This window comes from Coccomyxa subellipsoidea (genome assembly GCF_000258705.1).
Source record: "Coccomyxa subellipsoidea C-169, whole genome shotgun sequence".
NCBI classification, from domain to species: domain Eukaryota; kingdom Viridiplantae; phylum Chlorophyta; class Trebouxiophyceae; family Coccomyxaceae; genus Coccomyxa; species Coccomyxa subellipsoidea.
Window position 1 is genome coordinate 1,376,839 of NW_005178033.1, and position 26,113 is coordinate 1,402,951.

At 55.1% G+C, this 26,113-nt stretch overlaps 5 protein-coding genes across 5 annotated transcripts; 4 read left to right on the forward strand and 1 right to left on the reverse strand.

Annotated features, from left to right (window-relative positions):
* Positions 1 to 361: 361 nt before the first annotated feature.
* COCSUDRAFT_24291 (cytoplasmic DExD/H-box RNA helicase) lies at positions 362 to 5,051 on the reverse strand. The gene is made up of 8 exons (XM_005646870.1): positions 4,824 to 5,051; positions 4,491 to 4,659; positions 4,330 to 4,395; positions 3,942 to 4,180; positions 3,643 to 3,834; positions 3,498 to 3,557; positions 3,177 to 3,357; positions 362 to 2,938 (listed from the first exon to the last, which is right to left on the reverse strand). The coding sequence occupies exons 1-8, from the start codon at positions 4,920 to 4,922 to the stop codon at positions 2,697 to 2,699; spliced, it is 1,248 nt and encodes a 415-aa protein (XP_005646927.1). The 5' UTR covers positions 4,923 to 5,051; the 3' UTR covers positions 362 to 2,696.
* A 589-nt stretch (positions 5,052 to 5,640) lies between these two features.
* On the forward strand, positions 5,641 to 7,089 carry COCSUDRAFT_29662 (Tat family transporter: protein export TatC; the record flags this gene model as incomplete). The annotated part of the gene is made up of 5 exons (XM_005646871.1): positions 5,641 to 5,787; positions 5,914 to 6,105; positions 6,205 to 6,347; positions 6,433 to 6,580; positions 6,729 to 7,089. 5 exons carry the CDS (start codon positions 5,641 to 5,643, stop codon positions 6,960 to 6,962), a joined length of 864 nt encoding a protein of 287 aa, XP_005646928.1. The 3' UTR covers positions 6,963 to 7,089.
* Positions 7,090 to 8,341: 1,252 nt separating this feature from the next.
* On the forward strand, positions 8,342 to 10,314 carry COCSUDRAFT_53791 (FtsJ-domain-containing protein; the record flags this gene model as incomplete). Its single annotated transcript, XM_005646872.1, has 7 exons — positions 8,342 to 8,359; positions 8,543 to 8,695; positions 8,821 to 8,864; positions 9,033 to 9,202; positions 9,323 to 9,468; positions 9,583 to 9,738; positions 9,864 to 10,314. The coding sequence occupies 7 exons, from the start codon at positions 8,342 to 8,344 to the stop codon at positions 10,071 to 10,073; spliced, it is 897 nt and encodes a 298-aa protein (XP_005646929.1). The 3' UTR covers positions 10,074 to 10,314.
* A 799-nt stretch (positions 10,315 to 11,113) lies between these two features.
* On the forward strand, positions 11,114 to 18,715 carry COCSUDRAFT_66597 (NIC-domain-containing protein; the record flags this gene model as incomplete). Its single annotated transcript, XM_005646873.1, has 15 exons — positions 11,114 to 11,197; positions 12,698 to 12,849; positions 12,997 to 13,123; positions 13,227 to 13,425; positions 13,571 to 13,735; positions 13,935 to 14,119; positions 14,277 to 14,444; positions 14,586 to 14,828; positions 15,058 to 15,166; positions 15,426 to 15,652; positions 16,081 to 16,209; positions 16,365 to 16,482; positions 16,794 to 16,994; positions 17,380 to 17,521; positions 17,927 to 18,715. 15 exons carry the CDS (start codon positions 11,114 to 11,116, stop codon positions 18,201 to 18,203), a joined length of 2,526 nt encoding a protein of 841 aa, XP_005646930.1. The 3' UTR covers positions 18,204 to 18,715.
* Positions 18,716 to 19,172: 457 nt separating this feature from the next.
* Positions 19,173 to 25,405, forward strand: COCSUDRAFT_47864 (kinase-like protein; the record flags this gene model as incomplete). Its single annotated transcript, XM_005646874.1, has 14 exons — positions 19,173 to 19,426; positions 19,640 to 19,802; positions 19,911 to 20,121; positions 20,234 to 20,329; positions 20,583 to 20,815; positions 21,060 to 21,240; positions 21,490 to 21,751; positions 22,023 to 22,187; positions 22,449 to 22,637; positions 22,917 to 23,081; positions 23,351 to 23,494; positions 23,722 to 23,937; positions 24,154 to 24,333; positions 24,497 to 25,405. Exons 1-14 carry the CDS (start codon positions 19,319 to 19,321, stop codon positions 25,403 to 25,405), a joined length of 3,222 nt encoding a protein of 1,073 aa, XP_005646931.1. The 5' UTR covers positions 19,173 to 19,318.
* Between the last annotated feature and the right edge of the window lie 708 nt (positions 25,406 to 26,113).

The following is a 26,113-nucleotide window of genomic DNA, read 5'->3' on the forward strand; positions in this document are numbered from 1 at the left end:
AAACACCTGCGATTACAGTGACATGACTGGATGGCTGGTGAGGTTGAAATTTCCTGGAGTCAGGCAAGCATTAGAGTCTCTGGCAAAGGATGCGAACCCGCAGGTCAGCCTGCTGGCTGAGAGGGGTATGTGACAGGACAAGGCGGCATAGAATGTTGCAAATGACCCTAGGTGTCCTGCACTACTTTCTTGTCATGTGGTGAGGGTAGGCATAAGAACCCATGAGAGAGCGGTTGTAATCATTGAGACGTTGAGACAATAGACTCCGACTTACTTTTTCACTTCACAAAGATCTCGAAGAACAAATGATATGAAGCAAACCTGGGCGCAGCAGATCACAGGAGACTCACTGTGCTGAGAATTTTTTGTTTGACACAGAAAGATCCGTTACACGAGCCCTGCACATGTCCTTTGCACATTCTTAAGCATGTTCACAAGAATACAAGCACAGCAACGTCCTAGGCGAAGCTTCTTATTGGGTGTTTTTCACAGCACAGCAACTTGCAAGATTTCATAGACACATGGTCAGGCCTTTAAAGTCCTAGCATACGCCCTCGTGTTTGTTGCTCACAGGGCAGATTGATTCCTATTGGTCCAGACAAATCCATCTCTGGCTTCCATAGCCATTGGTAATCACGCAGCATCTTCCAGCAGAATTATTGGCGCTGTATCACAAAGCACTTGGTCCAAGCAGATGACTACTCCAACGATCACCTTGAAAAAGGGTACTATACCACTGTACCACTTCATTTTCGCTGCCCACATCACACAAATCTCAGCAGCTTTTCTATCAGGCTGCATCCATGTATGCCCCAAGCGTCTTGATAGGTTCCTTATAGCTTGGGTACACTCTTGCTTGGGTATATCTGAGTGCGGGCACATTTTGCTTGCTCACAAACTCCTATGCTGTCAAAAGCTGACTGTTGCAGGTAAACCATACTTTGCTTCAAACTGCCAGCGACAGCTTCATCAAACGCTTGTGGTGATTTCAATCAACTGGTCAGTGCAAACACCGCCTCCCTCTCTAATGCCACAGGGAATCGGGACATAATGAATGTTACGCCCGGATTAGTCAGGAAGATTGCATCATCCGGGCATGTTGCAATGAGTCACCCCATCATCACCCTTGGTGACTGCCTTTCACCCTCCCCTGAACCACATTCCTTGCAGGCCCATTGGTAAAAGCGGGCCTCTGATGTACAGCAATAAATGGCGCCAGACCTTCACAGGCCTCGGCACAGACAGCTGACGCCCCGTCCAAGGGCAGGGCAACACTGTGGTGCAGCAGTTGACGAGTTCAGACAGAAGCGTTCACTAGGACCCAGCCGTTGCACAGGCCAGATCGACAGACAGCAAAATGCCAAAACTGCAATGCGTTGAACACATCACAGCCCGCACCCATGGGAGCAGTCCAAGACAGCTCGTGGGTGCGGGCAAGCGTCCCCTCTGGATTTTTTGACCGCTTGAGCAATCTGGTGAGGTCCTACGCTCCGCAGTTCTCACACCATACCCTAGCTAATAGTCAAGTCAGTCAGTGCTCCTAGCCTACAAAAACAGAAAGGTAGAAAACTCACGGGACTTCTCACTCAAGACGCTCACACAAAACACGTTTGAAACCTCTCTCGCTCTCAAACAATCCCCCCATCCCCAACGCACACATGGCAAGTGCATGATATACACAACAAATAAGCAGCAGCAGCCGCAAGTGTCGGCACATGCGCCCCACACCGCAAGTGTCGGCACATGCGCCCCACACCGCAAGTCACTCATTGCCAGGAACTTTGGGCTTCCTGTCCAGAGCAGCACATATCGGGGGGGGATTCCAGCAGAGAAGTAACTCTTCACCAACGTCACAAGACATGCGCCAGCCGCGAGGCGGACCGTCACAAGTGCTGCTGGGGTACCCGTCTGTGCAGACCAGGGCACTGCCTTCTAAAGTCAAGCCAGAAATCATGCAGAGCTTCAGCAGTACACACCCCAGCAGTGTCCCTGGTGATGCCACCAGGCAGCGGCACGGGGTGGCACGGTGAAGTGCTGGGCAAGGCAGCCTGGGCCGACACTGGGCTCCGCTGCAAAATGAGAAACGCCATCTGAAAAAATCTCCGGAACTCTCTGCCATCCTACCAAAAAGAATGTGCTAGCTTTGTTCACACACGCCGAGCGTGCACCGAGACCAGTGAGTGCGCTGCTCTGCGGCGGGAACACAGCAGTGTGCTACGTCATATTTGTGGCACTTCCGCCCCTTGATTTGTGGGTGGGTATGTGGTTCCGCTGCGCTGCACCAGGGGTTGCTGCGCCAATTGCATCTTCCCAAGGGTGCTGCTTGCCAGGGGGGCGAGTGAGCCCCCCTCTTTTGAGGATCCCACACTACCTCTCCTGACGTAGAATGCAATGCTGGCTGCGCGGCAACACATCTGCCACGCACAAGCATTTCCAGACGGCTCAACTTCATTCGCCTCCAGGGGCCGCCGCCTCATGCCAGATGCAGCTGCCTCTCAAAGGACAGCCAGCAGTTTTTGGGTTGTTTGTCGTGCATGCATCTGGCGGCGTCTCCACTCCTTCACAGAGTCTCTAATCAGATTTTGCTGGGTCCACGGGCGGGCACGCTGCTGCTTTCCAACTTGCAAGCAACGCGCGTAGCACAGTGTGGCCCGTCTCCACATTGCCGTGGCTGATGTCGGCGGCTGCGCCGGCGCTCAGACGCAGTAGAGGGTCTTCTCGATGACGGGGGGGATGGGCTTGATCTCGGTGCCCAGCTCCTGCTCGATGCGGAACAGGTTGAAGCGGTCCTCATAGGTGATCAGGTTGACGGCCAGGCCGAGGTGGCCAAAACGACCGGAGCGGCCGACACGGTGCAGGTAGGTCTCGGAGTTCTTGGGGAAGTCGAAGTTGATCACCACATTCACCGCCTGGATGTCGATACCGCGAGTGAAGAGATCTGCGAGACAGACAATGCACCCGTTCATGCCCTGAGGTGGAACCTGCGGATCCATATATATATGCTGCATGGATAAAATAACATTCCATTTGCACTGAACACCTCATGCATGCTCCACAGGTCATATGCTTGACAAGACGTTGACAAAGCCCATGGCCCAGCCAGCAGGTTGTGGAAAAGCGAAGAACTTTGCATACTGCATTGTCGTTTACTGGAAGACATGGGCTGACAAACACACCTGACGAGACGAGGTTGCGGCAGTTTCCGTTGCGGAAGTCGTGGAAGACGCGGTTGCGGTGGCTCTGCAACATCTTGGCGTGGATGTAGAAGCAGGAGTAGCCCAGCTCAGTGATCTTCTTGGCCAGCAGCTCCACGCGGTTGACAGAGTTGCAGAAGATGATAGACTGGTTGATTTGCAGCTGCAGCACCACAGGAACACTTACCAAGACTGAAGCACAGCCCCCTCGAACAGAGCGCGTCAATGGGGGAATACTTGCATGTAGAAATGCGACTGCCTTTGCAAGCACAGGAAACAAAGTGACTGGAGTGGGAACCATACCTTGGAGAAGAGGGTGTTCAGGCAGTGCACCTTCTGCTTCTCCTCGACAAAGGCATAGTACTGCGCACATCAAACTCCCCAGGTCAGGTGCTGTGTCTCAAATAAGAGACAGGATGGATGCAAGCTTCTCAAAGCGTGAGCATACCTGTGTGATACCCTTCAGGGTCAGCTCTTCCATCAGATTGATAATGTAGGGCTTCTTCAAGAATTTCTCCTTGAACTGCTTCACAGTCACAGGAAAGGTAGCGGAGTACAAGCAGATCTGGCGCTCCGCTGCTAGGAAAGAGATCAGCTGCTCGATGATCGGCTGGAACTCTGGAGACAGGAGCTTATCAGCCTGCACATAGACCCCTGTCAAAGACTGCTTCTAATTCTTTTGAAAGTTGAGCTTGATGAACTTACGGACAAGACAGAAATTCCTTGGTCAAGAGAAAGAAAAATCACCTCGTCCATGACGAGCATTTTGCACTTGTTCAGCTTGGCAACGCCCTTGGATGAGAGGTCCAATATGCGGCCCGGGGTGGCGACCATGATGTGCACCACAGCGTGCAAGCGCATGATGTCGTCTCTGAGGCTGGTTCCGCCCGTGGTGACCATGACCTCCACTCCGAGATGCTTTCCCAATTCCTTGCAGACCTGGCTCGTTTGGAGTGCCAACTCTCGCGTCGGGACGAGGATCATAGCTGCAGACATGAACCTCTTTAGGGTTTCGCAGTAGCTCCTCGTGCAAAGGAGAGGCTTCGATATTTGCCTTCAATATGCGTTCGAAAGCACGTGTGAATTGAGCAAGGCGATCATGGCGAACGGTATCAGGCACCAGAGGTGACCATACCCTGTATCTCGTTCTTGCTCGTATCAATCCTTTCCAGCAGTGGTATGGTGAATGCAGCGGTCTTGCCTGCAGCACCACAAGAACAATTAAGTCAAGCCGGCAAGTGAGTCGGGCACGCAGCCGCAGACACAAGGCACAGGGGCGGAGGCTCAATCTCGTACCCGTGCCGTTCTTCGCTCGAGCGAGAATGTCCCTGCCAGTCAATGCAATTGGGATGCTCTCCTCCTGGATGGGACTTGGCTTCTCAAAACCCTTCTCATATATTCCCATAAGAAGCTCCCTCTTGAGCACGTAGTCCTCAAACTCGTTGCCTTTGGTGTTTGTCACATCCTGCCAAAAACCAGAAGCATTACAGCGCCGTTGAAGAGCATTAACGCACGCAAAACACTGTGATAATACAAAGACACTTGTCTGAAGAGCTAAGAAACTTTTGAGGCAGGTTGGCACGCCATCAGCAGCCATGATGCAGAAGTGGCTCTTTCAGAACAGCTCACCTCCGTGCGGATCCTGGCGTCCTTCGGTGGTAACTTCAGCGCGGACTTCCAGTTTTGAGGGGCTGGAGGGGCCTCCATGGCTTGTGCAGGCTGAGCCATAAAAATCTTGTCACTGCCCTTAGCTTTGGGAAAGCAGATGTCTGTGGGTGTCAGGCGCAGGAATGACCTCGAACAGGAGTCCTTTTAGCCGCAGAAGTCCTTTACGTTCTTGCTTGAAATTTGCGGGAGGCGAGTGGAGCATGAAAGTTTCTTTTGAGGAAGCAACCTCTTGCTATTGTCCAGATCCTCCCAGATTACCAATTTTCCCAGCACCAATGGCTGGATGAGGTGGCATTTGCCTGTGGGAACTCTATGATGCATTGATCAGATCTGATAGTGAAAGACACCCTGAATTACCGTTGATCTAGATCTGGTTCGTCTGATCGGCGAGGCAGTCGCGTCCTTCAAGAAACATCAAAACAATTGGCAAATGGCAGGACTGTCTTGCAAATCGTGCCAAGGGCGCTTAGCAGGATCAATTAGATCTCCTTCACATGTCCTCAACCGGAATTCGGCGGCAGGCAAGCATGCGTGCAGGAGCTGGAACAGGCAAAGAAGTCGCATTCAGGCAAGCACTGGAGAGGAGCAGGAGCAGGATCTGCAGCAGCAGGCCCAGTCTTCAGGGAGAAAGGGTGCGTTCGTCTGCTTACACTATGTATTTCGCATGTGTCTACAGCTGAACGATCACATTGGCTCTTGTTGGTGTACACGGTGCACAGGGACACTTGGTGCCAGCATTTTGTGAATAAAGTTACATTACAGGCACATCATGTCGTTTATGCTTGTTTGTGACCACGCAGAGTATAAGCCAGAGCTGCCAAGCCAGCTGGACCTGCCTGAAGACTGGGACAGCCCTGACCTGGAGAAGACAGCAGTGCAGAAATTCCTTTATCCAGATGAAGCAGAGCTGCCAGACGATTTCGAAGTGCGTTAGTGCTTCATGTGCAAGTCATGTTTACCATCATTGACGGCGCACTAGTGAAGGTGAATGAGCCATGGCATATACGCCATGGCACACAACCTGTCTGAGGGACCAGTGGTGCACTTGCAGATGCCGATATGGGATCATCTGGAGGAGCTGCGAGAGCGTGTGCTGCTGGGGGCCTTGGCAGCTGCGGTTGCTGTGCTGACCTGCTTCGCTTTCTCCAAGGAGCTTGTGGTGTTCTTAGAGGCCCCTGTTGCAAGTCAGGGTGTCCGCTTCCTGCAGCTGTCTCCTGGGGAGTTCTTCTTCACAACGCTCAAGGTAATCCAGTCACCGTGACAGTGACTGTCTGCAAAGCTAGGATTCCCATTTCTGTTTTCACCTGTGACTGGGAGCAAGTTGAGTGTCTGTGCCGTGCAGGTGGCAGGCTACGCAGGAATTCTGGTGGCCACACCCACGGTGCTCTATCAGATTGTGGCTTACGTTGTGCCGGGTTTGACAAAGTCAGAGAAGGATTTGCTGGCTCCCATCGTCTTTGGCTCCTCTATCCTTTTCTACCTCGGGTGCGCCCTTTGGGAAATGCCTTTAGCTGATGTGTCCAGCACCGGCTTTATGCCGACTTGATCTCTTCAACCTGCTGTGCTGCAGGCTATTCTTTTCTTATGAAGTTTTGGCGCCGGCAGCACTGAACTTCTTTGTGACATACGCTGACGGTGCTGTGGAATCCCTGTGGTCTATTGACCAGTACTTCGAGTTTGTCCTTGTCCTCATGCTCAGCACTGGCCTGTCATTCCAGGTGGGGTCTTGAACCTGCAATTTCTGATTTTGTTCACAAGAATAAGCAGTCCCTTTTCGTTGTGTGTGGACATTGGCTTGTATTTCATTGATGGCCTGGGCAATTGGTAGCAAGCAGAGCTATGAGTAGTTGCTGAAACAATATGCAGGTGCCAGTGATTCAAGTGCTTCTGGGCCAGGCTGGCATCGTGACATCAGCACAGATGTTAAAGCAGTGGCGCTATGTGGTCGTGGGTGCCACTGTGGCAGCAGCAGTGCTGACACCCTCGACAGACCCCTTCACACAGACCCTGCTGGCTGTCCCACTGATTGGGCTGTACCTCGGAGGAGCTGCATTTGTGCGAGTCATAGAGCAGCGAAAGCTGACGCAAGGCACTGCTTGAATAAATATTACAGGCTTTTATTCAGCAGATGACATCTTCTGTGTTGCAATCATGTTTTGTTGGCTCGCCGCACTATCATCGATGCGCTGCTTTGATCACACCACTGTAATGAAAATCACGCGTTGTTAAAATCCTGTGAGGCTACATTGCATGCATTCTAATAGTCGCCTTCGCAGAGGGCGATAAAAAGGAGTCCCACATGACTGGCAATTATGTGCAACTCCTTCAAGTCCGAGTTCTAATTATGGGATATCCTAGCCTGGAGTTTGTATCCATCACGTCTAATGCGACGATGCTGAAGCAAAACCCTTACTTTCCCTGTCGCAAACAGCGAGTGATGCTTCACCCACATCCGCCGCCACAGCATGTCGAGCCTGCAGGCATCAGATTCCTTATGAGAGGCAGGAAGTAGTGCACTGTGATAAAGTTTTACTGGTATGGTTCAGTCTAGCTAGGCACAATTGACCGGTGTACATTATGACAAAGCTTCACTAATATTGGTCAGCTATAGGCGCAACGGACAGGTCCTTACAGCTGCTGGTGCCTCTGTAGTTGTCCATGCTCGTTATCCGAGGCCCTGGAGGACCTCCCCCTCCTCCTCCACCACCGCCACCCCCAGGACCTCCATTCCCATTCCCATAGCCCGAACCACCGCCATTCCACCTTTTCTTCCTTCCAAAGTCCTTGTACTTGTCCACGCCATCGGGAGACAGCAGTGTTTGCAAGCTGTCCAGGTCAAAAAGACACACTCAAAAAGACCTCAACTAGGTCATTACTGTAGGCTAGAAACAGCAATGGTAATACAGAAAATTAGGGAAGAATCCTGGTAAGCGTTTCATCATGTTGAGGAGTGTGATTATACTCACAAGAAACCGAGGCCGTTGATTACACTCCAGAAGACATCTATAAGTCTGCTGATTCCCCAGTCCTGCCCTCTGTCTATGACCTCACCTGTGATAAGTAAGTGCACTTCAGCCAATTGAATGACTGATGTGAATTTAATAGCGCAGCAATGCAATCATTACACAAGTGTGCACGGTCAACTCGGGCTCACAAGGCTCACCATTTCTCACGAAAACCATTCTCAAGCCGTCATGCACAGCCCTCTGCGAATCCCAAGAACTCCAAGGATTTACTCAAGCTAGTACTCATTCTCTCGACCAATGATTGGGAGCAGTGGCACTTGCAGTGCCACTTCCAATGCTCGGGCCGGTGTGACCCGTAAGATGGCGTGCCTGCTCATGGTTAGCTTCCAACCGCTTGGCACGTACCTTCCCATCGCAGACTGGTGCGGTGATCCAGCCTTCGACCGGCTCTAGTATCGTTCCTTGTATCCATGGGTGTAAAATTGTGCCGTTGTATCTGATCAATGTGTTTTGATGGGGAAAGCAAGCAAGGTGCGGTCTGATCAGACAATCTTTCACCGTGTTTCCATCTCTACTGGCTTATCTGCTCTCGTATGAAAGCTCTACGATCTCTGCAAATCTTTAATGCACTACTTCCTTGCAAATTTTCAAGGATATCGTGTATTACATCCTTCCCACAGCTCCTTACAAAGATCATGGCCTGGTGACTCCCAGGATAAACGTGACATATACTACCGCAAAGCCAAGGAAGAGGGGTGGCGCGCTCGCAGTGCTTTCAAGCTCCTCCAGATCGATGAGGCCTTCTCAATCCTAGAGGGTGTGCGCCATGTTGTGGACCTGTGTGCAGCACCCGGCAGCTGGAGCCAGGTAGTCTGATCTGCAGCTGGTGCTGCATCTTAGTGAGATCAGGGAAAAAGATCACCATTGATAATATTAAACAATACAGCCTGTGCCTCTGGAAAGTGAACTGAGCATGCACTTCGTTTGTGCAGGTCTTGAGTCGCAGGCTGTACCTGCCTGCCTTGCAAGCTGGCAGGTGTGGCTGCGCTGTTGCTTGAACAGAATCAAAGCTTGATGCTGTGCGCACGACGCTGCCACAGCAGTTTTTGCAATTTGCGCATAATAGATGAGCGCGTCAAAGTTGTGCAATATATGAACAGGAATGTCAATGTCATGTATGGTACCGAATAAGACTCTGGTGTAGGCCTGAGGATGCTCCAAAGATAGTGGCAGTGGATCTACAACCAATGGCGCCCATTGAGGGCGTGACTCAGATACAAGGGGACATCACCAGTACATTGACAGCCAATCAGGTCATCTCGCATTTTCATGGGGAGAAGGCAGATCTGGTTGTGTCAGACGGCGCCCCTGATGGTATGCTCTTGTTTATGACAATGGACCCTAGTGCCCCCTAATAGGAAAAGGATGGTTGCCTGTGAAGACCTTGAGCTAGTATGCTTCAGACTTATAATCGGCACGTGTCTCTGCGCGCAGTTACTGGCTTGCATGACATGGACGAGTTTGTGCAAGCCCAGCTCATACTGGCCGCCTTGACAATTGTTACTCATGTCCTGCGTCCTGGAGGTTCTTTCGTTGCCAAAGTTTTCCGGGGCAAGGAAGCTGCACTCCTCTACTCCCAGGTCTATCTACCTCCTCGTTGTTCAAGCTACTGATGTTGGCTTTGGAATCGAGTAACATATCTACAATTACTGGGTCACCTCACCCTATTGATTGCGGCTCTCATTGGCGCGCAGTTGAAAATCCTGTTTCCGGATGTGACGATTGCCAAGCCCAAAAGCAGCCGCAACTCGTCCATAGAGGCGTTCGTAGTCTGCAGAAACTACACACCGCCGCCAAACTTCAGACCAGAAGCCCTCCAGGGCCTCCTGGATCGCACAACCAGTGCTCAGGTGAACCACACTCTTCCCAGCTCAGGCTGCCGAGCATGCAAGTACATCCAGTGTAAGGGCATCATCCCTGCTTCCCACTGTACCTAATGCTGGCACACCCCTTCAATTAGAGATATGCTGCGCAGGATGATAGAGGGGAACAGACCTTGGAGGAGCGGCTTTTAGTGCCCTTCCTGGCATGTGGAGACTTGAGTGGCTACGATGCAGACCAGTCCTATGACCTCCCAGATGACAACTACCAGTCCCTGGACCCCGTGCAGCCGCCCACAGCCCCTGCCTATCGAAGTGCGCTGGCGTTCAAGAAACAGAGCCAAGGAAAGCTTCAGGCTGTTTGATGTCAGAGTGATTCGGATGTGACATTGTTTTGTCGCCTTATTTCAGTTGGATTTTGACATTGATACGTTCAATTTGTCAGGCACCCAGCAACAGTCTTCCCGAGTCTTTCTGGGGAATTTCCAATGACTAGCTACTCTCTAGATCTAAATAAAGGTTGAGCTCAAATAATATACTTTGAGGCTGTCGAGCAGAATGCTGCAGATGAGACGCCTGTTTAGGACCACCTGTAATATTGAAATGAAAAGGACCCGTCTATTGGGCGGCTACCGCGCAGGCCGCCGCGGCATTGCCGATTGGACTTCAATCTGCCAGTCATTGGTGGACCAAGGTGCCGTGACGGTGGCCACGGCCGCGGCCGCCACTCCGGCAATATAAATTGAGTCGGATCTAGTGATGACACCTAACAATTCATACATCTTCCGGGTTAAGGAACACAGCAGAGTTTCAAGTAGCCTTTACAAGAGTCAGAGAGAGAGAGAGAGAGGAAGAGACAACACGTTTTCCACCAGGCACACAGGGCTGATTAAAGCGTCCCACATATCTCAAACCATCAGTAGCACGCACATCATGAATACTCGAGAATATGCATCCCAGCACGCAGACAAGTATCAACTCTGTGTCCTTTCGTGTCTCTCTCACCCCAATTACGAAAGTCAATTAGTCATCCAGAGGCACATGCCGCTGTTCATTGCGAGTCGCAGAATTTACGACAAATTTAAATTCTATAATACCGTACGTCTGAAGTGAAGACTTCCCATCTCACTCAAACTGCAATATAGTTTGAAGTGTCAGACAGATTTGTCTCGCAATAGTGATCTAGTTGATCGCCTTCTGTGGGAGTCACCTTGTCTCTCAAATTCTCACAAGACAACAGCTGTAAGTTACATCTATCTTACAACAAGTACACATTAATGCAATAAGACCTGATCACTAGATTGCTGTCACACCGAGGGAGCTCTCCCAGAGGATGGGAAAGTCAAAGGAGCAGCCCTTGAAGATCAATACGAAGACCCTGAATAAAAATGCCAAGATGGAGTGTATGACAGAGCTGCAAAGTTTCTTCTCCTGCATGGCGGTAGGTCTGTTTTTTGACACGAATGGCTTCACAGTGGTGTCCCTGGAGGTGACAGGACTAACCTGTTGGGGTGACTTTGCAGCGGCATCGCTTTAACATTGATGGAAACTGTGACATGGAGAAGAAGGCTCTGTCACAATGTGCTTCAGCTGCGGTGGGTCATCTTCTGCTGTTCCTTGAAGTGCAAAGCACCACAGAGCTGCCCATAATTGGACAATGATGCACATCATTGGTGACTTGCACATCTCAACCTGGTTCATTGTGCAGGCACAAAAGACGAAGGCAAGACATACCACCAACTATCACTTGCAGAGGCTGTCCCGATCTCTCAGGAGATAATGGCCGGCTGGACCCCAGCCAAATTGGCTGTTGAAGTGCGTGAAGGGGAGAATGTGAGGCACTCTGTACATCTGAACCCACGAGAGGTTGCCTTGTGGAGACTTGGAAGGCTGCCCTATGACCCGTGCCCTGAGTGCTGGCACCAGCATTGGCATCAGTCTGTCTCATCATTTTCTGTTGATGACTTTCCAAGGCTGTCCTCGCCGTATTCAGGGCAGGGTGCACAATTCACTTGAACTTTGGCCTGTTACTGTGGAGCTCCTGCAGTTGAGAGCTACATTTTTCGCCCTCTGAGATTAGCGATGCTGAAGCATTACAGCACGAGACTCCAAAACTTAGAATATAAGACACTGAGCGTCACTGCCTGTGGCTGCCAGCAGGCCCTCAGGGCTGCCATGATGGCCAACGTGACCGCAAGATAGCAAGAGTGACTAACCCCTTCTGCAAAGTAAGTCTGTATAAAAGCGAGCTTCAATGGCAATGATTGCGGCCATGACACCCGGGGTCCCCTGCAGCACCGGTGCATGCCATCAATGGTATCAGCGATCATGATGACGCGTCCGACGAGTCGTACGATTGTCGCCCCATGCATGCACCAGTACTGGGAAACCTTAATCTGCAGCTTTCCCAACGCTTAGCATAGAACAGCTGGGCGTGCATGTAGCCATCCTCTGGCTCCTTACAACTGCAGGTTGCTGTATTTACTTTGACATCAAGTCACATGCAGCTGCATGTTGGGAGGAAGCTCCCTATGGACAGCCTGATCAGGCCACTACTGAAAGAAGGGAAAGCTCTTGTCGCCGCTGCTTAAATTGCCGCAGTTGTTTGTCTTCACCAACTCAATTGCGATGGTTTCGTTCTTTATGTGATAGATGCTGTCATACAGGAACATTAAGTGCTGGAATCCATTTTTGCAGATTGACATCTGATTCTTGGTGATTCCCAACAACGCTTGTCGCTTGGAGCAATACAGCATCATCATGCCACCTGTCAATGCTCCCGATTGGGATCAGCTTCTACAGCAAAGCGAAGACCTTGCAGCTAGAGTGAGTCATTCTATACCAATGCCACCACCTGCTCCCATCAGAGATAAGTGCTGCGCGAAGTCACTCATTATCTCAGCCTGATTCTTACCTACCACTACCAACATTGTGTTGATTGACCCTTAAGCACCCTTGCAGCAAGAAAGAGAACTTCCTGGATGTGCAGGACAGCCAAGGCATCCCCCAAGTGGAGCGGGACCTGTTGCAAGTGGAACAGTTGTCTCAAAAGCTCAAGGCCAGGACTGCGCGCATTGACTCGGGCTCCCAGACGCTTGCAGCAACGCGCCTGTTGGCTCAGGAGGGTCTGAACTCTCGGAAGTGCGTGCCTATAGCCAAGCAGCCATCAATTATGTCTGGAGCTGTTTTACAAACATCCTCTGAACATGCAGCCCTTGCTGATGCTGTTTGGAAGGCGATCACTTGCAGGCGATCATTCGCAGCTTCATATGTTCTGCAACTGTACAGGTTGACACGCGCACTGCAAACGTTTGAGCTGCGGCCCACATACGAGGATGTCCTGCCTGTGGAGTCCACCAGCGTCGAGGAATATCTTGAGCAGATGCATGAGATGACTACCATCACAGCCATTCAGGTGCACTTAACCTGGATTTTGTGCATGCGCGCGCATGAGTAAATGCATGTGCATGCACTCTGGATGTCTCATGTGGCCAATGTTGATCAGGATGCTGTTACAGGAAGCGCAAAGGGATACCATCAGTGCATTTGAGGAGTACATGGACGCGTGCATGACAGCAGACTGGGCGGCCGACAAGCGCGCATTATTCGATGCCGCTCTGCCAGACACCGCCATGCCCGGGCCTGCCAGTCAGCTGGCCGGAGGCGACCTGACCTCCTCATTCACCAGCGCACAATTCCGCTCACCCCTTGCGCCAGGTACCGCTTCGCACTCTCAAGAAGAGGCCGCTATGCAATGGCCTGGACGCAAAATCATGTAGTGCAGCTGACGGACAACCTCTGCACGAGGTACATGTTCATCACAGGCCATGTGTACAAGTCTCAGGGCCGGGCTGGAATGCAGGGGGCATGCTGGGTGCGTCCAGCATTCCAAACGGAGCCGGAACGCTATCAGGGCGGATGAAGAGCTACTACGAGATTGTGCGCAGCCTCAACAACGCCACCGCAGCACGACAGCCGTTCCAGGCCATCCCTAGCTTTGCTGCAGCTGCTGCAAAGGACCCGGACGGTATGCCCTTGATCCTCCTATACCACAGTATTGCGTTTGATCACTTCGCAGCATTGCGGCACGGTCGCCACACATGGGATAGAAGTGCCAGGACCAAAAGCGAAGAAAATGGTGCAGGCAACATACTGTTCCTTGGGTTTCACGACTGTGGGAGTCTACAGGCTTGCCGGTTGACTCATCATGCATTGGTTGGGTGCAGATGGGGAGCGGCGGTCGACGATGCGGATGGTGTGGGATGTGCTGGCGCGCATCGCCAAGGCGGCTGAGGCAAGGACGGGGGCCGGGGCTGCGCGCACGCAGGCGCTGCTGCGCGGGGCCAGGAATTACCTGGAAGAGGGCCACGTCACCTACTTGCAAAATACCATCCAGGCCAACCGCGCACAGGTCCAACATCACCCTCGACCCCGATGAGCTCCATTGTCCCCTACTTAAATTTTAAGCCTGCAGTGCAAGACTTTACCCTGGCTTGTTATTTTATTGCTACATGATGGTGAACAATGTCTGTACCAGGGTAGGAAGAGGAGGTTTTGCCTGTGCGCAGGCTAGTCTCGGGGGTGCACCAACGCGGCAGAGCCAAGTGCAGGCGTTCCTGAGGGTGCGCGAGAAGGACGCAGGCCCGCTGGACTTTGACTCGCCGGGGGGCGCCGACACCACCTGGCACCGCATCTACCTTTGCCTGCGGTCCGGCTTTCACAAGGAGGCTGTGGAGGTGAGCTGCTCCTTCTCCCCCTCTGTCATTTCAGGTCCCATGATGTCCACAACCCTCCTGTTGTGCGTCACCAGTTCCCCACAGCAAAATCTTGTGCTGGAGCAATTGCATGTTCATGATCGGGTAAGTTTGCTGGTGCAGGAAGCGAAGGGGCTGAGAGATGCAGGCTTGCTGAGAGGGGGCAGCTTTGGGGCAATGTTGGGGGAGTGGGTGGCGGGAGAGGGGGGCCTGGCCCCCCAGTCGGGGCAGGCCATGGCCAGCGAGGCGGAGCGGCTGCTGCGCTCTGCCGACCGCGGCGCGTGGCTGCGCTCCAGCTTCCGCTACAAGGCCGCCCTCTACGTCCTGCTCTCCGGCGACCGCCGCGTGGCCGAGCACCTGCTGCGGGTGAATCCCAATACCTTCCTCGCTGCCACCTCTTAGGGCAGAGACCTGCTTGGATGCTTGTAGTTTGAGAACCTGGAAGAGTATTGACCCAGGACACTGGCAGTGCTGGGTGCAGTTGAATCCTCCATAGATGCATTACTTTGGAATTATAGTGACTAATTGGTCCGTCAGAATGCAATGCGACGCTTCTGTTCGATGTGTAGTAAGCTATTCAGTCGTGCATATGCAGGAAGCGCCGGGGCTGCTGCAGACGATTGAGGACTTCATGTGGTTCAAGCTGGCGCTGGTGCGGCCCAGCCGCGGCGAGACCGCTACCTCCAGCGGCTACTTTGCATCCGGTGCGCTCTGCTCAGATCCACTCCTCACTCATGCGACATGAAGTGCCAGCAACCCTGTCATGTTATTTGTGACAGTCATACAAGGTGCCTAAGGTGTCCCTGCAGCCAGCGCTCTTGTGGCAGTGTGAAGAGCGTTACAACTTGCGATGAATACTCGCATTCAAATATCGAGTTCTGCTGGCAGGCAATGCTCCACTCCAGCTGGGATGGAGCTTGTCACATCGAGATCATGTGAGAATGTGCTTGTGCATGTGCGAAGGGGCGGGCGAGTCGTGGGCGTACACGCTGTCAGACCTGCAGAGCTACCTGAGCCAGTTCCCAGCGGGCCACTACAGCCACGGCGGGCGAGAGCCGCTGCTGTACACGACGGTGCTGCTGCTGTCGCTGCAGTTCCGCGCGGCCGTTGCTTTCCTGGCGCAGGATCCGTCCACGCGCAACTACCGCGTCGACGCCCCCCATCTTGCCATCGCGCTCACCCACCACCAGGTGATTCACCCCTGTATACTGGCAGGGGACTGATATCTAGACTGTATTGATGCAATTCTCAGGGCCCTAAGGCCTCAGATGACCTCAAAGTGGAACAATTTATGACGTCCAATGTGGACTTGATAGGATTGAGTTACAGTCCCATGGACTGGTCAGAGGAGGCCAGTACAGAGTCTTCTACTGCAAACATCTGCTCAAAGCAGCATGAGAGCAAATCGCAATTCGCATCAGTGTTTGGGCTCCGCTGTGAGTGGCTCACCTTCAAGCATGAGACGAGGGTCCACGATACCTAATGGAATTTAGTGTCTTCACATGCATCTCGAGTGTCGCTCACAGCCGAGCCCACAGTGCGGTGGTGTGAAGGGATGTGCAAAGGCAAAAGCGAGCTTTTTGGAGTGGTTGAGCTCATGCATGTGCTTTGGGTGCAGTTGATTGACGCTGGAGGAGACGGGGATGCTGGCCGCGCCAAGGGCCTGGACATTGCCGCCCTCGTGCACCGCTACGGCAAATCTTTCGTGCACTCCAGCCCAGACGTGGCCCTGGAGTACTACATGCAGGTAGCTGCAGCGCTGAATTCCTCCAGCTCATCACTCGCTCCCTACCTCTGAGTGAGCATGCCAAGAAGGACTAAAGGGGCAAATTTTGCCTGAAGAAGGAGGTTCAATGGAGAGCCAATTGTGAGGAGTTTTGTGTTGCTTCTTCCCATGCGTAGGCGGCAGGCATCAGAGGGGACACGCTGGAGGTGAAGGGGCAGCTGCTGCGGGAGCTGCTGACAGAGTCCAACGCCTTCGGCTACCTCATGGGCAGCGGCGGGCCCGGTGCAGAAGCAGGCGAGCCTTTGTCATAAACGCTTACAGCAAAAAGAAATTTGCTATCTGCCGAAGGCTTGGGGTTTTCTTTTGCAGAAGGCCCGGTTGTCCAAGGAGATTGTTTAGAAGGCGGACACAATAATAATGGCATGTGATCTGGCAGTACTGATTCATCATGCTGCCACACAAATAAAGATCTCACCCTTGCGGAAGTCCTTCCTGAGCATCAATTAAGTTTAGGATCTGTCTCGACTGGGTAGATCCCTATCTGAGGTCGTGTGCAGCCTTGGAAAGGGCTCTGGCGTGATCAAGGATGGGGCGTGTGCGCGCAGGGGCATTGGAGCGGTTTGTGGGCGACGCGCAGGAGAGGGATGCGCTGGTGGCGGCAGTGGCGCGCGAGTGCGAGCGAGCCGCGCAGATGGACTGGGCCGTTGAGCTGTACCTGTACGCTGGGGCTGCCAGGCCAGCCCTGTCCCTCATCAACCAGCAGCTCTCCAACGCCCTGCAGCCGGCCCTCACGGACCCACGCAAAGGTGGGCCCACACCCAAACCATCCCCTTGCACAGTGATGCCTCATAGACTCACGGTTCTTGCAGGCACATCCTTGCTATAGTCATAAGTTTCCTGATCATTGACCCTGTGACTATGAAGAGCTTTCACTATGCATGTCTTAATGTGAGGGGGCCCTATTGCCTGATGCTTGCTTACTGAAATGCTTGAGGAAGCACATGGTGGAGCATGCGGCGCAGAGTGCACACAAAGCCTTTAACAGAGTTTAATGGAGCATGATGATAATGGGTTGCAAGGCTATCAGAGAAATAAACCTGATCCTGATGGGTTGGAAAGGTGGGCAATAGTATAATGGATCATGCAGCCTAGCTGAGGTGCATGAGTGACAGCAGAATGTCTGGTGTGCAGAGGAGGAGGTGGAGCAGCTGATAAGGAGGGGGGCGGACGCGGCGGCGCGGCTGGCAGCGGCCACGCAGGCGGACGACGAGGCCCAGAAAGGCACCTTCCACATGCTCAAGCTCGTGCGCCAGCTGCTCAAAGCCGACAAGCGGTGCGCGCTCTCTGCCGCCCCTCCGCCCTGCACCCGCCTCCATTCCCCTTCTGTTGCAAGAGAACATGTAATTGGCTGGTTCAGCAAAGGATTGTGTGAAGTCCAACATTTTCATGCGCCTCTTGAGCCACAAGTGACCTGATATATAGGCTAGAGAGGCACATTTCGGTTACCTGTGCTCCTTTTTGGACCTGGAAGACAGCCGTCGGGGCCACTCTGTGACATCGTGCGCCACAAGGTATTAGGTGTTACTTTTCTGGCTGCAATCCCATGTACAGTACTGCGCGGCTATTTGATCTACATTCCAGAGTGACAGCCCTGTCTAACTTATGATAATCCTCTGAGCAACGTTATGTGCATGTGTGTGTGAGGTTATGCTGAGAGGCAATGATGTGTGGCGCGCAGGGAGGACCATGGGCGGGTGGTGCAGGTGCTGGGGCAGCTGGAGTTTGTGCCGCAGGACGCATTCCGGCTGCAGCGCTGCGTGGAGCAGGCGGCCGCGCTGCCGCCGGCGCTGGCCGAGCGGCTGGAGGCCGTGCTGGCGGCAGGCGGCCGCGCGCTGTCGGCCACGCGGCAGGCCGGGCCGCTGCGCGTGCTCGCCTCATTCGCCGGCAGCCTGCCTCAGCGCGTCTCCCAGCACACCTTCCACTCCCTCAACCGCCTCCAGAGCGCCGCCACCTGACCGCCCGCACTACACACATGACAGCCATGAGGAACAACAGACAGGAACACTTAAAGTGCCATCTAGTGAGTCGGCATGGCTCTGCCCCCCTGAAGGGCAATGAAGGCCGCGCTGCTTGGAGTTGGTGGACATGCTCAATTTTTTCCGTGCGTCACCATTGGCACTCATTGGCATTCTCATGGAAGAAGCCTGTCGTGGCGGCGATGAGCCTCCTTGGAACGTGAGAGAGGGGCGCTTTAGGTACCGGTTACTGTGACGGCATTGCGCTGCCCCATTGTCCATGCTGCCCTGACGGCTGCGTGCCTTGCCGCTGCCTCGGCCAGCAGCTCCTGGCAAGCTACAGTGTGACATGAAGGACCGCCGTGGTGACTAGTGACAGTAATGTCAGTCGCATATGTCACGCTATCTGCCGACAAATTGCTTTCCATTGTGCATGTCAGATTCCTTCGAGTGATTTTGTACTGCACTGAGTGTGAAGTGTTGGACTTTTAATTAAGGATTGTCCGTGGCCACTTCCAAGTCAGCAAATTGGTGGCTGCGGTGTCGCAGCTGCTGACATCAGTGTGCACAGCCGGAGGCCCAGCTTCAAGCCCAATTTGGGAGCCACGAGCCAGCTTTCGTGAGGAATTTCACTTGCAGTGTGAATTAGCAGGCCATTCAGAGCTCTCCCTTCCTCGAGGTGAATGATGACCTTTGGACATGGACCTTGCAAGGGGACCAATTGGGACACATTATCCCCGTGAGCCTGTTGTCACATCTCTTTGGTGTCCACAGGAAACGACACCTAGCGCAAATCTCTGGGTATCTCCTAACCAGGAATCATGGGATTCCTCCGAAGATCCTGCGCGTTCGGCTCTGCGTGCTCGCTGTACTTAAACGCAATGCTGCAGGAACGCCGTCCTGGGCGCCCTCCTCTCGGATTGTCCTAAACTTCCTTAGTTCTTGCTCGTAAGCAACAGTCGATCCTGGCAAAGACGCACACAGACCACAGGAATTGAGCCACAGAATGAAAACAATGGCCGATATCACTAGCTCTATGTGCCGCATGTCACAGTTCGCGGAGTCTGCCCGAAGTTCTAGCGTTCGGGGCTCGGGAGCTATTTGTTGATATCGAAATGGGGTGTGCTCATAGCATACCGAAGACAGCGGCAGACGAGATATGTAAGGTTGAGAGAAGCGATAGCGAATTTATTCCTCCACGACCGAGCCAGTTGTATGTGCGGGTGTGGTTTTCGGGCATCCCCGTTGACGAGAGACACCCTAAATATCGCCGCAGATTGATTTAAAAAAAATCTGTTACCTTGCTTAGGTGCTGTGAGCTATGGGTGACCCGACAATGTCATATGGCAACCACCTGCCTTATTCAAGCTTTCAAGACCTTGACGAAGCATCCCAAGGGATCGCAAGGGACTCACCGCGATCTGCATTCCTTGCAGGCCGACGACAGGAAGAGTGGTAGCTCAAGCGAGGATGTCAGTGAGCAGCCAGCGAAGGAGCTCCCTGGGAGGTTGAGCTGTCCGAAACCCAGTGCTGAGGAGGCTGGGCCTTTGACCGTGCGGCAGCTGCAGATCGTTGACAGCGAGTCAGGGCCCGCTGGTGGTGCGAACCGTACAGCAGATTGGTCATTTTCACTCGGGAAAAATGACTAGTTGATTGGAGTGCAGAAGCCTGGCACACGGCAACAAGTATATTTCTGTGCTGCTGCAGAAGCAATCTTGGAGGTGGCCTGCAGCACCTTTGGCGTGGAATCTGCATGCGTTGCAGTGACGGAAGGCCAGGAGAAGGTGTTCTTCTGGGCTGGCAGAGGCATCTGCACGACCGGCACCCACTCAGTGTGGGCGCAGCAGTTTGTCACCTGGGCGCTGGCCTCAAACAACCATGAGGTTGCAATTGTGGAGGATGCCTCCACTGATGCCAGGTTTGGGCCCCAGGCAGCATGCAGTATGGATGGGTGCAAAGATGATGCAATGACCGTCGATGGCAAAGGGGGCAGCTGAGTTGATAGACTGATACCGGGCGATCATATGCAGGGTCAAGGACTCCCCGATGGTCTGCCCAGATGACGGCGTCCGCTTCTTTGCAGCGGCGCCTCTGGTCGCCTCGAACGGCAACTGCATCGGCGCACTGTGAGCTGCTCCCACTCCTTTGGCAGAAATCACAAAGCATGAATGTCGCAGAAGAAGCCCTGCTGCTCTGCTTGCAAAGGAGGGGGATTCTCACCTTCCCATTGTGCACCTGCTGGGAGCACAGCCATTGTGAATGTCTGGAGGCTGTCCCATCAAGATGTCATTTGGTACTTCGCGTCCACAAGGACGCATTCTGGTACCTCTGAACAAATGGTAGGACAAGGCTGATTGGGGAGATGCGGCATGCGCGCAGGTGCGTGTTTGACAACAAGCCGCGTGCGTGCGACGCGGTGGAGGCGTCGGTGCTGGCGGGAATGGCAGAGGCGGCCATGCGCCAGCTGGAGGCAGCCTGGATGCAGCAGCACAGCCACATCAGCGGCCTGCTGCGCCCGCCCACCGCATTCTCGGCTGCCACCATGCTGGTGGATGCCTCGCAGCGTGCCTGGCGCGTGCTGCACCTCAACGCGGCCGTCTCAGCCATGACTGGTGCACACCTTGCCTCAATGTGCTTGTCACTCCAGAGCCCTTCCCTTGTCACTCTGCTCTTCATCATGTGAGATGAAGCATCAGAACTGATCCACGTGCTTTCCTGAGCAATCCCCTGGAAGTGGTGAAGATTGCTCTCAGATTAGAATGCAGAAGGGAGTACAATGAAGGGAGGGCTGCAGTGGTAAATGTCTGCTCGATCAGCTTCACTAGAAATCAGCTAATACTGAAGAGTGTTGTGCAGGCGTGTCGGCGCACATCGCGGGCGCTAGCAGCTTCTGGGCGCTGTTCAGCTGCGGGGAGGTGGCGGGCGAGCACCCCTGGGCCGCCTTTGCAGAGCCGATTGAGGCCGCGCGGCCCTTCACCGTTCGCAAGGCCCAGCGCCGCGGCTCCTCCATCCACACCTCCTTCCTCCTCAGATTCACGTGCGCAACTCTCACCCTCCCTCCACCCTCCCATGCAGCACACAACTGCTGTACATCTCACCCCTGCATGCCCCGGGGGGTTTGGAGATCCGGTGTCTCGCTTCCATGCAGCGACGGATCCCTTCCCCTTTAAATTGAGTCAGGCCTTAGAATTGCCGGGGACACTCAGCAGTTATTTCGGGTCAGCGGAGATCAGGGAAAGTCGCACTGCATATGTTCTGACTCACAGTGGGGCTTCTCGCAATGCAGGCCGGTCACGAGCCCGATGGACGAGGACGCGGTGCCGATCGGCATCCCCGTGACCGCAGCGCTGCAGCCCAACAGCCACCGCTACTTCTTCGTGCGGCTGCAGCCAGAGGCGGACGCTCCCGCGCCGGCCGCCTGCCCGCACGGCCTGCCCGCTGCGGGCGCGCTGCCGCTGCCCGGCCTCGAGCTTGGCCCCCTGCTGGGACAGAGCGCCTACGGCCGTACCTACCGTGGCTTCCACAATGGCATTCCTGTTGCTGTCAAGGTCAGCGCACTGCTCAGCCCTTCCAGCTGATTTGCAGCTGCAAATTCTGTCATGCAACTAGTCTGCCTCAGACAGACACTGCGCAGATGCTGGCATGAAAGTCAAGGGATTGCCCGCAAGTACTTTCTTATAGTTGTAGAATGTATTGGCAGATCAATTTGCAGAATGTATGAGTAGCTCAGGGATTCTGCCAGCGGTCTTATGCTCATATGACAACTGACAACAAGCCGCGCTTGAAATTAGAACCCAAAACAAGGATGCTTGTGCGCAGGTGGTGTCGAACGGGCGGCGCAACCTGCGGTACCGGGACGGCAAGCCGCTGTGTGCGGTGCTGTGCGAGGGCCTGAAGAGCACCAGCGCCCCCATCGTGCGCACGCTGGGCCATGCCTGCCACTACTCCCGCTCCCGCCCCGTCGTCCTCCACAAAGCCGCTCAGGTGCAAACAACTCTGCTGTGACGCCGCAGTGACTGCTCCGGCCCTGTTGCGCGTGTGCTGACTTTGGCGCCAGTGGCCTGATGCCCTCCCTGAAACAAAGGCATTTTCTGAACAAGACCGTTCACTGCATATAACATACGTTCCGCTGCGGTTAAGGCAAAAAGAAAAGTCACTGAAGGCATCCATGCACCCTCAGACCAGGCATGCACATGGTCCATCAGGCAAAGCTGCGGTGCTGACTTTATGGTGTTGGCTGCGCAGGACAAGGGCGGCGCGGACTGCGAGGTGTGCTTTGGGGACGCGGAGACGTGCGGGTGCCGCGAGGAGGACGGGCGGTCGCTGTGCGAGATGAGCGACAGCGCATGCAGCCTGCAGGACGGCGACTCAGCGGCCGCCTCCAGCCACGAGACCTGGCTCCTCCAGGAGTACTGCGGCCTCGGCACCCTCCAGGTGCCCTGCCCCCTCCTGCCCTTCCATGCAAGCAACAACAGCTGCATCCGTCGTCTCTCACGGATCATGCCATTAGGGCCTCCTGGGGTCATGTGGCTCTGTAGTGTGGTGTCTCCAGCCCTGTCATGCATAATTCCTTCCGCCAAGCACCTTCTCAGTATCTCCAAGCACACATGCTGCCAGCGCCTGTCGCCTGCATCCAAATGCCGGGTGCCCATAAAGATTCTGCAGCGCCCCACGAGAGAGCGAGGGTCTGAGATGCGCGATTGCTGTGCGCAGGGCGCGATAGCCAAGGGGAAGTTCCACCGCAGCAGCGGGCGCGTGGACGCGATGGCGATCCTGGCGGTGGCGGACGACGTCTCGAGCGGGATGACATTCCTGCACAGCCACGGCATCCTCCACGGCAACCTCTCCGCCGCCTCCGTCCTCCTCGCCCACTCCCAGGTGCGCCCTTATCTCCCTATGAATGGTTCAATGCATAGAGATCAGGAAGAACGCCAAATAATTGACACCCACCTCAGAAGGATGCCACAGCCGGGTTCAAAAGACGCTTGGATTCATGTGCCTCGGGCCTCTGTTGCCTTCCATGTGACGCACAGGAGTGCATGTTGCGTCAGGCAAGTAGGGAAGGCAGGTGCATGCTTGAGTTTGATTTCATGGATTGGCAAGCACGGTACAGCATTGGCTGAAGGGTGGCTGTGTGGTCTGTGCAGAAGGATGCGCACGGCTTCAAGGCCAAGGTGTCGGACTGGGGGATGCTGCGGGAGCTGGACACGCGCGGATTTGCCAGCCAGCAGAAGTACCCCTCCCTCAACCACCTCGCTCCTGAGGTCCTCCTCAAGGGCACCATGTCCAAGGTGACGCTCCTCCCTCACCATCCACCCCTCACCATCCACCCCACCTTGCGCAATCCACGCTGGACACCTGACCTTGGCACGGCCTGAACATGTCAAGCCAGCAAGTCTCTGCCTCCAAAGAGGCCACACTGGCTGCAGATCTATTGGTGTGAAATGAAGGGCCTCTATTGATAGAGGCTGCAATCAGGCTGCTGAGTGGCTGAGGTGTGTGTTGATTGCATGAGCAGGCGGCGGATGTGTACTCGTTTGGGGCGCTGGTGTGGGAGATGTCGGCGGGGCAGCGGCTGTGGGCCGGCCTGGCCTGGCCGCAGGCAATGGCAGCCGCCACGCTGCGCCACGCCCGGCCGCGCACTCCGCGCCACCGCTGCACGCCGGCCGCCCTCGAGTCCCTCGCCCGCCTCTGCATGGCCTTCGACCCCGAGAACCGCCCCTCCTTCGAGGAGGTACGCCCCTTTGTCACCCGTCCCTGCCTTTCTCCAGCACAGCCCAGGAACACCTTGCGTGCTCGTGTGTTGTACCTGCTCCGATTCCCTGCATGTCTTCTGTCACTTGCTGGCGCCAGTCCACTGTTACCATGGCCTGCAGCTGGCATGGCCAATCATTCAGGCACCCCTAGGTGAGCGGGTGTGTATTTGACTGAGGGGTGGGTTGTACTGCAGGTGAAGAGCATAGCGCGGGCGATGCGAACGGGGTGCTCCAGCGAGAGTGCGGCGGCCGACATGCGGCTGCTGCAGAAGGTGGACCTGAGCTGCGAGGAGATGCGCAACGACCAACTCATCTCCCTGGGACTCGGCGGCGCCCGCGTCAAGAGCCGTGCTTCTGTTGACGGCGGCCGCAGGGTGCGCCGCCTCTATCACTCCATACCTAGACCTGCCTCTGCTGGCTTCATTAGCAGCTCTCTTCCCTCGCTGTGATGCCTAGGCAATCGTGAAAATTACACTTTGCAGCCCCGCTGCTGTCAAAGGGACATTGTGGCTCAAGGTAGAGACACTGCTTGCGCAGGGAGTGACTCCCACCCGGAACACACCGGGCGGCGGCCTGACGGCACATCACGGCAGCGACATGCTGCTGGACTGCGACCGTCCGGCGGGGCCACGTAAGGTGTCGCTCAAGGACGCACGTGGCGCGCCGATGCCACGGCCGTCGATGTCGGGGCCCAAGCCGCGGCTCAGCGCGTCGGCGCTCATGGAGGAAGCCCTGCGCCAGAAGGAGGCTGACGCCGCGCAGTCGCCACCGCAGCCGCCGCCGCTGCCGGCCGACCACAAGTCGGCCGCCGCGAACCTGTGGCAGTTCCCGGGAGGTGTGCGCTCGCTGGACCCGGCCGCGCACGGCGATTGGGCGCGCATGAGCCTCTGCGAGCCGCCGCCACACATGAAGCACCTAATCAATGCGGCCAAGATCAATGCCGTGGAGCAGCAGCAGCCGCAGCCGGCGGCGCCCCCGGTGGCCCAGGACTACAACAAGCCGTGGGCCGCGCGGCGCTCAATAGACTGTCGCCGGTCGATGGCCGGCCGTGGCATCCGCACCGGGGCGGCCGAGCGCGTGTCCGGCTGCGGCCGCGGCTTCAAGCAGTCCGTGAGCGTGCCGCTGCCGGAGGAAGAGTCCCCCATCGGGTCGCCACCGGCGGGCGGGTCGCCATCGACAGGGGGGTCGCCCCCCTCCACCAAGAACGAGGCAGCTCCAGCGAAGCCGGCCAAGAAAGTGAGCTTCGGCGGCGGCAAGAAGGGTGACTTAGAGGAGGGCTTCGATGCGCTGCGTCTCTCGTTGCTAGACAGTCCCAAGGCGGGGAGTCGAGGGGCGGCGCTGGCCTATGATGCCGGCGCCAAGCCAGCTGGCAACGAGTCGGACCTCCAGGACCTGCACTCAATCGGCCGCACTCTGCCGCGCGTCAGGGTGACGCTGTCAAAGTGATCCTGTGAAGTATCCATCCTGGAGAAACAGGCAGCTTTTGCTGGGGGGTTATTTTGCGCACTTAGTTCCTGATACGTCCTTGCACGCCGTCCTTTTTATTTTTATTCCTTCGGCGGGACACTGCAGCGTGGGGCACAGATCCTGCAGCATGTCACGAGGAGCAGTGTGCTGTGCCAACTGTCTGCCTGTGACATGCTGTGGTGACTGTGCCCCGCGGGCCGTTCCCATTTTCCCAGACGAGCTTTTAAGTGTGGAAGGGGGCGCTGTTTGAGAAGCAGTGCTCCTCCCACAACACAGCAACCAGGCTGGAGAGGAAATTTTCAATTGGGGCACTTGAGTGTCATCCTTTAGGCTTGTTGTCTAGAGCTGTCAGCTAATGACATAGCAGTCAGCGGCACAGCGCTTGTCGCGGTTTCACTTTCTGGAGGGTACCTGCAACCACTTGGGCTGTGCGATAGCCTTTGTGGTTGCAGTGCAATTCTGGATGCTCCTGTTGCGGTCACCGTGGCATGAGCATCACACCCCTTGCCAAATTCCATTGCCCATGAGACAGCGCGTGCGATGCCGTCCTAAGCACAACAGCCCCTGCAAACATGCTGCGACTCTTCGAGCACCAGAGTGCTTCAGAGCTGGCACCACGCTGCATGGGAATGGTTTTTGAATCGGAAGGAGGGTGGGTACTTTTCATTGAGGTCTGCATCAGTAAGC

What these genes read in the sequence shown, in the direction of transcription:
- COCSUDRAFT_24291 (XM_005646870.1), bottom strand. Translation starts at nt 4,922, where the DNA reads ATGGCTCAGCCTGCACAAGCCATGGAGGCCCCTCCAGCCCCTCAAAAC. An exon ending in ACGCCAGGATCCGCACGGAG is followed by an intron (nt 4,660 to 4,823) that starts GTGAGCTGTTCT and finishes GGTTTTTGGCAG; the next exon opens with GATGTGACAAACACCAAAGG. An exon ending in CCGCAACCTCGTCTCGTCAG is followed by an intron (nt 2,939 to 3,176) that starts GTGTGTTTGTCA and finishes TCTGTCTCGCAG; the next exon opens with ATCTCTTCACTCGCGGTATC.